Consider the following 14,910-nt stretch of genomic DNA (forward strand, 5'->3'; position numbering starts at 1 on the left):
GAGGGAAGTCAACTCAGAAGAGAATTCCTATTCTGTTTTCCAGCTTCTCCTTACTGTTTCACTGTCAAAGATGATAAACCGCTCACGTCTACCCAGGCAAAATATAGCCAGATCTAACAGTTAAGAATGAACCAGGTTTATAGAGGGCTGGTATTATACAATAATGTTTTATTTGAACACTGAATAACAATTAAAAAAATAATAAAGGATTTCCAGCAGCTTCCACATACAGTTGCTCTGAGAAAGGACATCAGTCCACAGTCCAAAATCCTTTTTTCAACCTTGGATATAAAGGAATTATGTACTATGTGCTGTATGTATGCATGCATGAGAAAGATTTTTCCAACCCTTTGAAGACCAGTAGGCATGAATCCTTAAACAACTGCTTCTAACAGCTCTCCAGCAAACTGAAGAATAGTAAGCATTTCTATTCTGATGTGTAGTCAAATAAGGATACAAAGTAAAGTCCAAATGTTGGTGATAACAAAAGCCTAGACCTAAAGGACATAAAACTTACTAGGAAGATTAAGAAGAAAAGTAGTAATGAAGTTCTGTTCAGCTACTTGAAACCTTTGAAGCACAAAGTTTACCAGAAGAAAAATTCATGATGGTAGACATACTTGCAGGTAGGTCCTTGCAATTTAAAGCTTTCTAGCTATCTATAATTTGGGAAAATAGCTTAACCATAGAGACAGTTCAGAAGAACAAAATTACTAGAAAGGTTACAGAATTTCCATGTTGTTAGATGAGTACCAAGGACACAGAATAGACTCAAAATGCACTCCATAGTAACATATGCAGAATGGTTCCCCCAAACGCAGCATTCATATTTATACAACAATACTCATTAAATTTTAATGTTACTTTAAGACGACAGTATTTTAAAATATAATTGGAAGAATAGGATCTTCTTGAATAAGAATTCCTAAGCAACAGAGTCAACATTTCTGTTTTCATTTTTCTACTTAAGAAATATAACTAGTGCCTTTGCGGATGAAGTAACTAAAATTATGTCATGACTAAAATCTATGTCATCTATATGTCAGACATCACACAAAATGTTTGGTGTGCAACGGCACACTTCAGTATAGAGACCTTTTTCGAAATGGCAGACTGCAAATAGAACTATTGTGCCAGTAGAGAATAGATGCAATGTGACACTGCAAAGTGTAAGAGAATGAATGGTAAAACAGGTATTAAATAAAAAGCCCTATATGAACTAACATACAGTGGAGGGAAGGCTGACACTTTTCAGCAAATATCTGGGTGATTTTACGACCAAATTTTAAACTAAACATTTAGCTCTAGAAGCCAAAAGCTTAGTCTCACTCAACAGCAGTTAAAAGCCTCACAAACAGAATGCCACATACTCAACAGTTCGTTCTCCACATTCATTCTCCCCACATTAGGAAGCCAAGACAGCCGAGAAAGCCTCTTTGTGACATGACATAGGACTGAGCAAAGTAAAACATTTTTATTTCCTACAAGACATACAGAAAGCCAGAAAACCAGTCTTAAAAAAAAGCCAATAAGTGATACAGGGAAAAAAATGAGTATTTTATTTACAGTAATACCTGCCTTCTCTCCCTGATGATTCTTTTTACAAACAATTCAGTCTCAGATGTTCCAAGCAACATAACATCTAGTCAGTGAAAAAATAAAATTTGCAGCTCAAAAAAACAAAAAAAGATTTCTCACTATTTATCTTCTATCTCACTTGCACTGTTTTATTCCAGCCTGCAAACAAGCACTTCAGTTCTGTTTGGTCTTGCTTTCATGACACACACTGTACAACTAGAGATTTCTACTTGGAAGTCCACACACACACACCTTTCTCACTCCTCCCCTACCAGCATACCTTGCCTATGGTTAGGATTATCCTTTGGAAGACTATCAGTATCCTTACTAGAATGATTTCTCCATTCGCCTATACCCAATTAGCAAAATGCTTTTCTGTTTTAAAAAAGAAAAATCTGGAACCCTCTTTGCCTGAGGCCAAATGTAACAGAAATTTTCAAGATCCTGAGGTGTTTTTTGGAATGAAGACAGTACCCTATAAACTCATTTCCTAGCTTTAAAAAAAGTTAGGCTATGGTTTGTGCTGAACACACATTGGGATGGGATATTTTAAGAGGAATCTAAGCACACCCACTGAACAAGTTTAGACAGATTTCAGTAGCTTCAATAGCAAAACCTGAAGCATCTAAACACCCACCAGTTTTGTTACTTAACGTGCCCAAAGAAATAAGACACTGACACAGATGCAAAGACATCTTGCAGTTTCACCCTTCAGTGTATTTTTATTTTCTCTGGAATGGATTTTGTAAGTCACTCAAACTCTAGTGCCAAACTTGTGTCCAAAAGGAACTAGTGGCTTAGCAGCCTACATAAGTGAGAGTCTAGAAAATACCTTTAACGAAATTTCCTGTGGAGTGAAGTATACGTAACAGAATTTGCTCTAAGATGCAATAAGACTTGGAAACTAAGTTACTGTGGTGGCAGGGGACCCAGTAAATAAGTTTAAAATACATGGTTGATTAACATATTTGTTAACAAGAAAACCCATAAAGCTGTATATAGGGTATTCTTTTTTCTTTGTACAAGGTATATGACCAGCACAGAGCTTTCTGCTCTCCCTCAATCAAAGCTGTGCACAAATCACAGGAAACTGCTGTAAGGGTATTCATCTAATTCTATATTCTAGGAAATATAATTTTTAAAAGAAATGCTTTATAGGAGAGCTTTCTCAGTTTTCAGGAGTAGGAAGAATTTTATATATGCCAGCCTCATGAAAGATACTTACTTTTTTTTCCTCTTACTGCAACATCAAGTTTAACGGTTGTATGCCATTCCCTGTACTAAAAGTAACCATTGAACAAAGTAACTGCAGAAGTTACCAAGGACAAATGATGTGACTAACCTCTTCCAATGCACACAAACTGTAAGAACTGAAACTTTTCTAACAGCCACTAATCGACTAATTTTAAGCAGACGGGATCCAATCCCTGCTGAGTTCTAAAAGAACAAAAAAATCAGCAGTTTTTCTACGCTCAATTTAACTCTTATTTGCTTTTAAGATGTGGCAATGCTATTGCTTCTTAGCCTCAAAGCAGCAACAAGGAAATTAACAAAGCAGAAGCTCATACTTAAGATTCCACTTCAGCATAACATAACAAGTGAGTTTTCAAAAAAGGGTGTGGGGCAGCAGGAGCAGGCAGCTGTGAGATATTAGAAGTATCTCAAGGTTGCTTATGTGAAACACTGTATTCCTCCAACTCTTTTAGAACAGGAGGTACCAAATGTTGCACTGCTACAAACACAGAGCCTTTCTTACATTTTCCATAAAATCAGAAACTCTAGTTTTATAGCAATAATTTAAGGGTATTATATCCACTGGAACACTGTACAGAATTTTAAGTTTTCAGATCTCAGACTTATAACTATATCCAAGCCAGTATAAAGATGATTAATTTATACAATTTCAGTAGTATCAACTGGAGTTTCCATTAAAATTTAGAGGTCCTAAACGTTTAGCATACAGTGACACACTTAAACTTCAAAATAACAGTCTCTGACACACACAAAAAAAAAAGATCTAGAGATCTGACCTTGTGGGAATTCCATGCCTGCAACTACAAGAAATGGAGTTCAGTAAGTGAAGTAGCTGCAGGATTAAGGTCCCTTTTCTAGGGAAATTCAGAAAAGCTAATTGTTTACATATGGTAACAAACATTTCACTTTAGATAAACAGGAAAAAATACATACCTTAATGTATTTGCTACTAAATGCCCTTTCATTCCATATCTATAAAGAAAAAATAAAAAGCCATTTAGAAAAATCAGCATATGTCAATGCGTAACGAAAGATTTTATTTATGTATATGGAAGATTATACAATTCATTAATGAACTCCATGGTTTCAGTTTGCTAGAGGAAATTGCTCTGGCTGGTTTTGTTATCAGCTCTTCAGGAGACAATTCTGTATGAAGGTGCAAAATACCTGTTTGTTCATCTGTCTCTAAGGTCTACTAACTGCCTTCTTGCTGTAAGGAACTCTAGAGTTGCTTGAGCTCTACAAGGGTAGCAGTATTACACAGGACATAATTACTAATGGCCTACAGTTCGTTAGGAATCGTTGAGAAACACATTGTGGCTTCACGGTGTGGTCCTAATGAAGGGGCCCTGTTGCCGTGCACTGACACAGAAGAGCTAGAGGAAGTTCTGTATCAAACAACTGCCTACCGCTGCAGGGGGTTATTCAACAACAGCGAATTCTGTTACAGTTCCTTCTAATTTACACAGGGCTATATGCATACTTCAACACAAGAGATCTCGATCCAGCAGATCAGACACAACATGATCTAATTTCTGTTGCTCTGGATTGTCCCGTCTTTTACGGAAAGAGCATTTAAGCTAAACACTGCTCAAAAATCAAAAGCTGGAATGCTGGTCTTCCTTTCTACCAATAACCCCAGCCAACGAAATGCACACTCAGAAACCTTCTTACTGTCTTTCTAACCACAACATGAACACTGTGACTCACATCCCCCAGTAAAAGTCACAGTATATCCCTGTAGGTGTAGATTAGCCAACCGTGTACGAGCAGTTTCTTGCAGGTGAGATATGTCCATTTGATTTCGGTATTTCTAGATCTTTCCATAAGTGCTCATATGTGACTTCAAAAATGAGCCAACCAAAAAGCTATTTTCTGAAAGGCTCATTTCACCATAAAGCAAATAATGACATATAACATGTTACAAACCAAAACAGCAGCAAAGGCTAACAAAGTAGAATCAGAACAGCATTAAAATTGTTTTGACTGTTTCTGAGCCTTCACAGACCTCACTCCTTTCCTGTATTTCAGATTATACCCACAAAGAAATCAGACAACATGCTATGTCACCACATTGCCTGCAAAAGCAGAAAATTCCCTTTTCTTAGAAGTACAGAATTCAGAAGGCCAGTCACCGTGAAGTAACAACACAGCAGCCAGACATAGCTCAAACACATAAAATGCAGAACTCGCCTTCTAGTATAACAGCATAACAAGGAGAATATTTAACAGCAGTTGTTCTCCCTGTCCCCCACAACCAAAGTGCTGAAGCATCACTGTATTGCCACAAATGCAAGACAGACACAGCTGAAGTAAGTCACCCCCACCAAGGGGGGTGCAATCCAGAGGGGAGATAAATCAGATCTACCTTCCCACATTACAGCAGAAAGGTCAGGCTTCCTTTGAAGGATCGGAACCATAGTTTTAGCAGCTTTGCTCTGGACTGCCGAAGTGATTTTCAGCTTTTCTAAAGTTAAACAACTGTCTTATATCAAAACACAAGTCCAAAGTAACTGTTTCAGTAAGTATAGGACTGATTTTAGAGGAATCCTTGCCATGTATTTTCTTAATCAGAAGACAAAAATAAAAAGTTGATTCTCAGTCAAACAGTAAACTTGAAACGTGTTTTTCCAGATTGTCTGCTTCTCCCTCTCATCTCCAAATCATGACACTTTTCACAGACATTCATTCACTACTTCCATATATTGCACTGCACCACAATACAGTAGTTATAATGTACTGTAACACATGCAGCTTTACCTTACCTACTATAAATAATACAGGCAAAAATGGAAGAATTTGTAGAGGATTGCCCTTCCACAAAACAGTGACCATACTTCATGCCCAGAAGTCACATTAGCAGACTTTCACGCGCTCTGTCTTAACTAATGCTTTTTGTTAGCTGGTAACTGTTGAAACCCAAGCAGAACACGCAAGCCCAAGACTCAAACAGATTCCAGAATTCTCAATTTCTCTGGTAACTTCATTCTAGAACTGGGAAGGCAGGACACTAGCTATTTTACAGATTCTATTTTAACGGCCATTATTGCAGAAAGACTGTAAACTAACATTTCCCCTTGCAACAGAAAAAGCCAAAACTGCAATTACATAACAATTTCTCCTCCCATCCCCCTCCTCCAGTAATCAACAAGGAGAGGCAAGACCAAGATCTTAAGAATGACTATAAATAAAATACACAGGAGGTTTTGCTTTACTGACCCCAACATAATCAATATCCAAATCATGATACTGTTTAGCTCCTAATATCCAAGAAACAACATAGTAAGCAGTGACATCTGGATAGTCATAGGGCCAGTTTTCACCCTTCCCCACCCATGCTGGAAATGTCCAAGGTAATCCTGGAAAGAGAGAAGAAAAACACATGAATTGGGTAAGTGGTTGGTTTACATTATTCAGCAAGCTTCAACAGCAAGCTGTAATTTGTTCTACCTAAAAAGAAGGAGCACATATGCACTTCAAATTCACATTGTTCCAGAGAAACAATGAAACATAACTTTCATTATGAAACCGAAACTGTTTCATTAGGAAACACAAAATAAAACTGGAGAGTATGCTCTAATATAAATTGTGATCAAATATATTAATAGCTTCCCTTTTTTTAAGCTAGAAAGCCTTCATTACTAGAATACAACTGACTATGTACAATCGTTCAATTGTGTGGAATTAGCTCTGAAATTTAGGATAAAAATTCACAGATTTATAGACAAAGGATCAATACTGAACACCAAAAATTGTTAATCTCCTGAATATTAATTTCAGAAGAAGTGATGATCTCATCATAATAGAGGAAGAAAGACTAGGATCATGAGAAAGCTTTTCCGCGTCTGAGCTGTTTACTGGGTCTTTTAAATGAGAACAAGAAATTAATCTAACCAGATTCTGCTAAGTTTTCAGCTGGCGTTTTATAAGACACCGTGAGCTAATTCAAAGGCAAACCCTCTTTCCTTTGTTGAGAGCTTGATCTGAGGGAAGAGGAAGGTTTATTAATAACCACAATTAGTCATAGATTGTAAGCTTACTCCTTGTCACAGGGCCTGTCTAAGAACCTGACCAGCAAATCCACCCAGCCTAATCCCAGGAAGAGGATGGGATTAGATACTTCAATCAATAGATTTCTTGTTTCATGTGACATAAATTTTGTGAAGTGCTTCAGTTAAAGTTTAGGCTTCCACATTTGTACTGTCACAACACACACACAACCCACAATCAAAACAGGGAGACAGGAAAGTCCTCTTATAACTCAACTACATACGTTAGACAAATCAGAAGACAAGAACCACCATAGTGGGGAAGGGCTGATGGGTTTGTAGTAAGAACACATCATTGAATTTAGCATGTATAAGGTTCACAGATCTACATTTCCTGTAATTTCACTTTATCTCTCCAATTTTTTTATTCTGTTGTTCAAAAATTCAGCTCTCATGATAAATCAAATTCATTGCTGTGACAGAGCTTAAGCATTAATTTTACGTGATACAAACAAATTATTAGAGTCATTTCTTATCCTATGTTATAGCACAATAAAAGAAAGTAACAAAGGAAAACACAGTAAGTTTAAGTGAAGCATCAAGGCAACATTACCAAATATTAGACATTCTAGTTTGTCTACTGCAACATCAAAACATTTGCCTATTAAAAATAATATGCTAATTAAGGGTAAGAAATGCACTTTAGTTAAGGGGGGAAAAAGCATATAAATCCTAATGCTTGCAGCAATTTACCAATCAGTTTAATTTTGGGGTTCCTCTTTTTAGCTTCTTTCATCAGCCACCATTCATAGCCCCGGAAGTAGTTCTCGTCATTTTCATAGTGCATATGGGAGGGTTCAGTACCATCTAGGAAGGAAAGAGACAGATAGCTCACAATTATCTTCTGTGTCATAAGCTGTTACACATTCTAAAGTTTTCTGTATTGCTCACTGCCATAGTATGCAAGCACATACCTCCAACATGGTTCACGTTCTTTGGTACGTATGTATTTTAAAGCAAAATGAGCAGCAGGAGGGAACATGCAAGACTTGCCACCCTTCATTCTTAGCATATTAACTTAGCACTAATTTAGTGATTTTTATTTTTAAGGAACTATGCCTGCTTTTAACATCAGAATGTGATTAGCTACAGGTAATTTTCTATCCCTAGCTATGGTAATACTGAAGCTATATTCATGATTATCTTGGTCCCAAAAACCACTAGGAAAGTTACAGCATTAAGATCTGGAGGGGGTGGGGAAGAACAAAAAAAAAAAACAACAAAAAAAAAACCACCACACTTGTAGAAGCAAGTTATATCTAAACCAAAAAGCAAACAAAAGAAGGTAATAGTTTGTCTCTTCTGTGCAAGGCAAGTCCAGGGAGAAAAAAGAAAGGAACTGCCATGAAGTTTTCCAGTGACAGGAAAGATACATATTTTTTTTAATAGTAAAAGATCTAGTTTATAATTTCGATGGTGTTCCATGACTTGCAGGAAGCGTCTCTGAAACTGAAGGCTACGGCACTGAATTCCCTCAGGCAAAGGTAAACAAACCAGAAAGGTGGAAAAGAATCAGTGTTGCATGGGAAGTCATTACACACAAAAGCCAATTAATAATTTGTGCATGCAACTGCAACAATTACTTACACTAAACTATATGCTTAATTGTTCCAGACATCTCTTCTGATGAGACTTTTTTTTTTAAATGAAGACTGCTGAAACAGCACATTTCATTACAGAAAATAGGATTGATAACTTTTTATCTTACTAACACTTGACTAGGCAAATTACACAAAGACATTTTCAATTGTGGCCAGGCAAGAAAAAATAGTGCCTACAGACACCACCACTCCAGTCAAATGTAGCAGTTGACTAAACCAAAGGAACATAATTGCTTCTGACCTGCTGTCTTTGGCATTTTCATGCTTTTAAGACATAACCACCTAGTGCTACACAAGTTTTGCAAAACCGGTGTTTGAGAAATGCACTGCAACTCAGAAAGCTACTAGAGATTTCTTAATCTTGGGGGGGGGGGAAGAAAACACTTTTTCTCTAGAATGCAACCTATTAACCATATGATAGTGAGAACTGTCTCTAGAGAACATTAAATATAAATTTCTCTTCTACAAGTCAACAGACATTGTTAATGTTTTTCTGCAACTTCAGGACAACTACAGAATGCATCTCCAAGCATCAGCTAAAGGACATGTAGGACATGTTACACAGGGCATCACTACAACAAGAAGTTAAACCCTGCTCACAAAATCCATACCTGTTGATTGTCCATCACCTCCAATCTCTACTTTGAGGATATGTAAAGAAGCACCAAAATTTGGCTAGAAAAAAAGACAGACAGAAAAACAAACAGAATCCTGCTGTTAACAAGAAGAATGCAGTACGTGTACAATTTTGAGGATGCTAAAAATTCAATACTTTTTTTTTTTAGACACCCATTATAGAAATTGTACAAGTCTGCTTCAAAAAGGAAATTGAGTGAGATAACTCACACTTATCTTTAGTCAGTTTCACCAGCTTTTGCACCATTAACCACATTTCTCCCCAGCTGTGCAGATTCCAAATTGGTTATGCTCAAGAAAATACTGAAGCACTCTTAGTTAGAACATGGGCTACATGAGCAATGCAACAGTATTTTCAATGTTATTACAAGTCAAGTGGATTTTCTTTTAAAATCAAATTATTGAACTTACTATTTCCATAAATAATTTATTCTTTGGTGTAAAGGGTTACACTGCTTATGTGAAAGAGCATACATACAGGTCTGCTAACTAATAAACTGCTAACTACAGGCGGAAAAGCAAGAAAGAACTACCATACTGGAAAACAAATGGCCACCTAGTCCACTACCCTTTTTCCCTGGTATCTGACTGGTGGAGCAGAATATAAAATTCAAGCCCATACAAGTGGATCCTACTCCTAGTTTGTTCTTGCAGTCATTAGTGGCTTACAAGTTACTCAAGCTAGAAGTTACAACTACTCATTATTTTAATAACCGCTAATGAGCTGGCCTCCTCCATGGAATTACCTAAGTACAATTTTGGTATCAAAAAAAAAAAAGGTCTAAGATGTAAGAATGCAGTTTGATTAAAAAATATGCTGCACAGACAATAGTTTGCTTGGCTTACAAGCTTTGCAGGTTTTATTTGTTTTTAAATAAGAAGCAAGTATTCCCAATTCACCATTTCTCTTCCTGACATTTCTGATTTTAAACCTCTAGCACATTTGCTCTCCCATTTCCATCATGAAAGTTGACTGACACTAAAAGACCAGGAGAGTGAGGCAAGGTATACCCCTCCACAGGCATCTCATTACAGCTTAAGCAGTTTTGGTGAAAGAACATGTAAAAAAATCTTTGAAAATCACAGTCTTTTGGCTAGATTCTTTTACCACATACCTACTGATTCCTTCAGAAAACTCACATTTGTAAAACACAGTTTCAGTCTCCAAAATCCATTTGATTTTGATTCCCCGGTCACACGTTATATGCCTTACTCTACCCTTTAAAACCAATTCCTTAAACTACATAGTAAACTATTCCCCTCCAGCCATCTGGATTACACTGCTTGAAAGTGACATGACATCCTCTTCCAGCAGAGTAATTTACAGTGCTAAAAGCAAAGCAAATTATTACTGTCCAGCACAATAATCTTACCATATATTAAGTTGGGTAACTCCAGAGGTCACACTTGCTAAACTAGAGCCACTTACAAACCAGTAATGTTCACACACCTTCTAGCATAACTGCACTTACACTTGGAACTAGCAGACTAATCTGGAATAGATATGCGACTGAAATGATGCAGTTTGCACAGCTGTTTTCATATTATGTAAATCTATCTGTATTCCAAAAAAAATCAAAACTGTCTCAAAGACCCACCTCCTGCAATCACTATGAACAGCTAAACCTCCCACTTTAGACACAAAAATTATTCAATCCTCATTAAGCCCACAGGGATGGTCAAATATGTTGAAAACATTTTTTAAAACATATTGTGAAAACCTAAAAGAGATTTTCATAATAATCTGAGGAAGCATAGAACCATTTTGGTTGGAGAAGACCTTTAAAATCATCAAGACCAACTGTTAACCCAGCACTGCCAAGCCCACCCCTAAACCATGTCCCCAAGCACCTCAGCTACAAGTTTTTTGAACAACTCCCTGGGCAGCCTGTTCCAGTGCTTGACAACCCTTCCTGTGAAGGAGTTGTTCCCCATATCTGATCTAAACTTCCCCTGGGGCAGCTGGAGGCTGTTTCCTGTGGTCCTGTCCCTTGTTCCCTGGGAGCAGAGACCGACCCCCCCTGCCCACAGCCCCTGTCAGGCAGCTGCAGGGAGCGACCGGGCCCCCCCAGCCCCCTCCTCTCCAGGCTGAGCCCCCCCAGCCCCCGCCCGGCTCTGGACACGCTCCAGCCCCTCAGTGTCCCTCTGGCCGTGAGGGGCCCAGAGCTGAGCCCAGGGCTCGAGGGGCGGCCTCACCCGTGCCGAGCGCAGGGGGACGGGCACTGCCCCGGCCCCGCTGGCCACGCCGTGTGGGACACCAGCCAGGGCGCTGCTGGCCTCCTGGGCCACCCGGGCACACTGCCAGCTCATATTCAGCTGGCTGTCAGCCAGCCGCCTCCAGGTGCTTTCCCGCCGGGCAGCTTTCCAGCCACTCTGCCCCAAGCCTAAAGCATCCTGTGGGTAACAGGCTCCTGAACAACATGCAGGTTGTCAAAAACAACAGCATAAACTTCAAGGTTCTGATAAAAATCAACATTAAAGTTGACGCTTTAAATGATGGGATTCTGCCTAATTACAAATAGTACTGAATATACTACAGGAGTTCCAAGATCACACAACAAGAAATTCTGTGTGAAATTAGACATTATTTTAGCAGTGAAACCAACTTTACCTTGAACAGATAATCTAAAATCTGGGAGCGATAAGGTTCTTGGTAGTTCACCAGGAGTCTAGATGTGGCCTAAAATGGAAAGAAAATATTAAAATATGAAAACCTAACTTTCAAACATATAAGTACATCCCAGTTTGTCAATCTAGGACTTTCACATAGCTAATAAACATACAAAAATAATAATATCACCAGGATCTCAGCTAAGGCCCTACAAAAGGTCTTTTCTAACCCTGCAATTGTACCTTCCTGGTTTCGTAAATTGCATCTGCCTTGTACTCCAGTTACCTGCAATTTACTGCAAAGAGAGTCCAAAGAACAGAGAAACAAAAAGATCTCACAGACTTACAATAAGGAAAATGCAACTCCCTCCCAGCACCGTTTGTCCCACTCTGCTTGAACCCCCCTGCTTTGGCTCACCGTACACCAAAGGCAACGGGAGCTCAGGGGTGCACAGGCAGGAGGGCAAGGCAAGCAGCACAGCAGGTCCTGCAGTGGGTAAGAACTTGCAGGATCTCACGGCTCCGCTGGCTGGACCCCAGGAAAGCGTACAACCAGCTGTTGGCTCGTCTCACATTTTAAAACTCACAGGGACAAGTCGCTACGAAGACCCTCTACCGAAAAAACCCACCCTGGCTCGGCTCTCCTCCAACAGCACCAAGGCCCTGGCCGGCCCTCGGCACCCCAAGCAGCCTGATGAGCAGGAGCCACAGCGCAGGTGGCCGCAGGGCAGGCACGAAGCTGCCGGGACCACTGCCCACACAGCGCCTCTCGGAGCCCCCAGGAGCCCCCCTCAGGGCCCCACTCACACATCCCGCCTTCCCCCCCACGGCTCCCCTCAGAGACCCCCCCAGCCCTCACAGCTTTCCTCAGAAATCCCCTCCCAGCCCTCAGGCCTCCCTAGGAGACGCCCCCCCCAACCCTCAGGGCTCCCCTGGGAGACACACACCTCCCAGCCCTCACGGCTCCCCTCAGAGACACCCCCCAGCCTTCACGGCTCCCTTCGGAGACCCCCCTCCGGCGCTCATGTCCCCACGCCCTCCAGCGTCGCTCACCCCGCCGCCGCTGACAGCCCCGATCCCATCAAACGTCCTGCCCAGCCCGCCGGCATCATCCAGCACGTAAGTAGCCGTCAAGAGCGCAGCGGCATCGATCCCGGGGGGGCCCGGCCCACAGCTGCAGCCAAGGAGAAGCCAGCCCCACAGCAAAGCCGCGCTCCCCATCCCGCTCCGCTCCGCACCGCTCCGCCGACCGCCTCCCTGCTGCACCGCGCCGCCGCCCCTCACGTGACCGCACCACCTGGTAGCCACCTAGGGGCGGGGCGTGAGCGCCCCTCGCCGCCATTTTGGTAACGGGAAAGCCATGCAGCTCTTACCCACGCCCGGGATGAAGTTGGTGGTTGCCATTTTGAGAAAGGGCAAGGCAAGTTCCGGTTGGCGGGAAGCGTCCCGCCATGCTGGAATTGGGCACTTGAACGGCGAGTGAAGCTATTGCGGAGCCATCTTGAGTGTTGGAAAGGTGGCTGGCTGCGAGGGGAGGCGGGGTGTGGGCGTCACGGCGGGGCAGGGTTTTCCTGCGAGCACCGAGGGAAGTGTTAGCGCAGCGTGAGCGGGCGGCTTGTAAGAGCTACGCCGAACAAACCTTTTTTTTCCGGGGTCTGTGGTAAGGCACAGCAGTTTTCCTGGGAGAGGAACGCAGGGAATCTCTCACTGTGAATCTCGTAACTGCCAGGCCCTTGCCAGCACCCACCAGCCATTTCCCTGGTTTTGGTCCACTCTCCAGCTGTCTCCAAATCAGGCAAAAATGGGCACTTTGGAGGAGAAAACTCGAGCCCGTTGCTGTGAGAAAGATCTTTGATCGCCTGTACAGGAACAGGCAGGGAGTGGCCCTGCAGCACCGGGCCAGGCCCAGAGAGGCCCTGCCAAGGAGAGGGGTGACAGCAGCCTCCCTCGCAGGCTTCCCTGGGAATCACGGTTGGCTCCAGTTAGATCCACAGCTGCGTCAGCAGGACCCCAGAGAGGGATCCTAAAAGTGGATTTTGACCTGCAGCGCTAGCGGGGCTGAAGGAGCCTTTCTGTTTGACAGCCTTCATGGGGCACGCTGCCAGGCGGCTGCATAAATCATGACCAGCTGAGATGGTGCTGGGCCATGCAGTAAAGGTTTCTGTGAGGATAGGTGCTCCTCAGACTCCAGCACATGAAAGCATTCAGCTCAAAAGTAATCAAGAGATTGGCAATCAAATTGAATACCCTATAAAAATCTTTAAAGGGGAACTGTCTGCCTGCTGACCTCAGTGTTCTACAGAGGCGATGCTCTGTGTGCTTAAAGGAGGAGCGAGGCACCTCGAAATGCAGTGGTGGACATCATGCAGGCAGTGTGTTAGAGCTGTGGAAAAGCCCAGGTTTTGTGCATTTCTGTCCATAAAGAATGCTGTTATTCGAGCCACTGCCTGTCTTGCCCAGGTCATTGAGGGATCTAATGTCTCAGTGATGACATTACCTGACTAACGTTTCCTGTTTATGTCTTTTTTAATAACAATACCAAACACAAAGCATTTTGCACTTTACAGCAATATCAAGCATTAACTAATGAACCTGCTCACACCCAAGTGAGCTATACAATGTCATTATTACATGCAGGACAGAGTGACTTCCTCAAGGCTACAATGAGTCAGTGGCAGAGGTAGAATTATGCTCACAGTCCTAATTCAGATTCATTCCAGCAGACTGTATACCTGGAAGGTTTGCAAAACCTTCATGTATTATTAATTGGTTAATTTTGATAATTTCTTATGTTAATGCATTAGTTTATTCCAGGTAGAAGGCTTCAGCTGTGGAATTCAGTCTCTTACTCATAGGAGCCAAAAAGTACCAGCTTTCAAAACTCTGTTTCCACCCTATGATGTGCTGAGTGCCTCCTGTGTTCAGCTGGTATAGAAAAACATTCTTAGAATGTTTTGGTGGAAAGAAGAGGATATTTTGGTTGGGTTCTGAGGACTTTTATTCTGCATTAGGAATCTCAACCTTGCGATTTGCCTTTTTTTTTTTCTTTGCACTTATGTCCATGACCCAAGAATGTATGATCTGGACTCTTTGTAACCCTAAACATAACCAATAAAATTATTGAGGACCTAATCATTGCTTCTTTTGTAGATAAGATAGTTTTCCACTCTTAATAGTACTTT

The 14,910-nt window shown here is 41.3% G+C and overlaps 1 protein-coding gene across 3 annotated transcripts in view; it reads right to left on the bottom strand.

Moving 5' to 3' along the window:
* GALC (galactosylceramidase) overlaps positions 1 to 13,001 on the bottom strand; it is a 37,016-nt gene extending 24,015 nt beyond the window's left edge. For all 3 annotated transcript variants that reach the window (XM_040601286.1, XM_040601287.1, XM_040601288.1), the window contains exons 1-6: positions 12,782 to 13,001; positions 11,730 to 11,798; positions 9,094 to 9,157; positions 7,575 to 7,688; positions 6,052 to 6,191; positions 3,766 to 3,804 (exon numbers count right to left, since the gene is read on the bottom strand). In XM_040601286.1, coding sequence (XP_040457220.1) covers positions 3,766 to 3,804; positions 6,052 to 6,191; positions 7,575 to 7,688; positions 9,094 to 9,157; positions 11,730 to 11,798; positions 12,782 to 12,949 — 594 coding nt within the window. In that variant the 5' untranslated portion in view covers positions 12,950 to 13,001. The remainder of the gene's footprint in view (positions 1 to 3,765; positions 3,805 to 6,051; positions 6,192 to 7,574; positions 7,689 to 9,093; positions 9,158 to 11,729; positions 11,799 to 12,781) is intronic.
* Between the last annotated feature and the right edge of the window lie 1,909 nt (positions 13,002 to 14,910).

This window comes from Falco naumanni, chromosome 7, assembly GCF_017639655.2.
Source record: "Falco naumanni isolate bFalNau1 chromosome 7, bFalNau1.pat, whole genome shotgun sequence".
NCBI lineage: Eukaryota > Metazoa > Chordata > Aves > Falconiformes > Falconidae > Falco > Falco naumanni.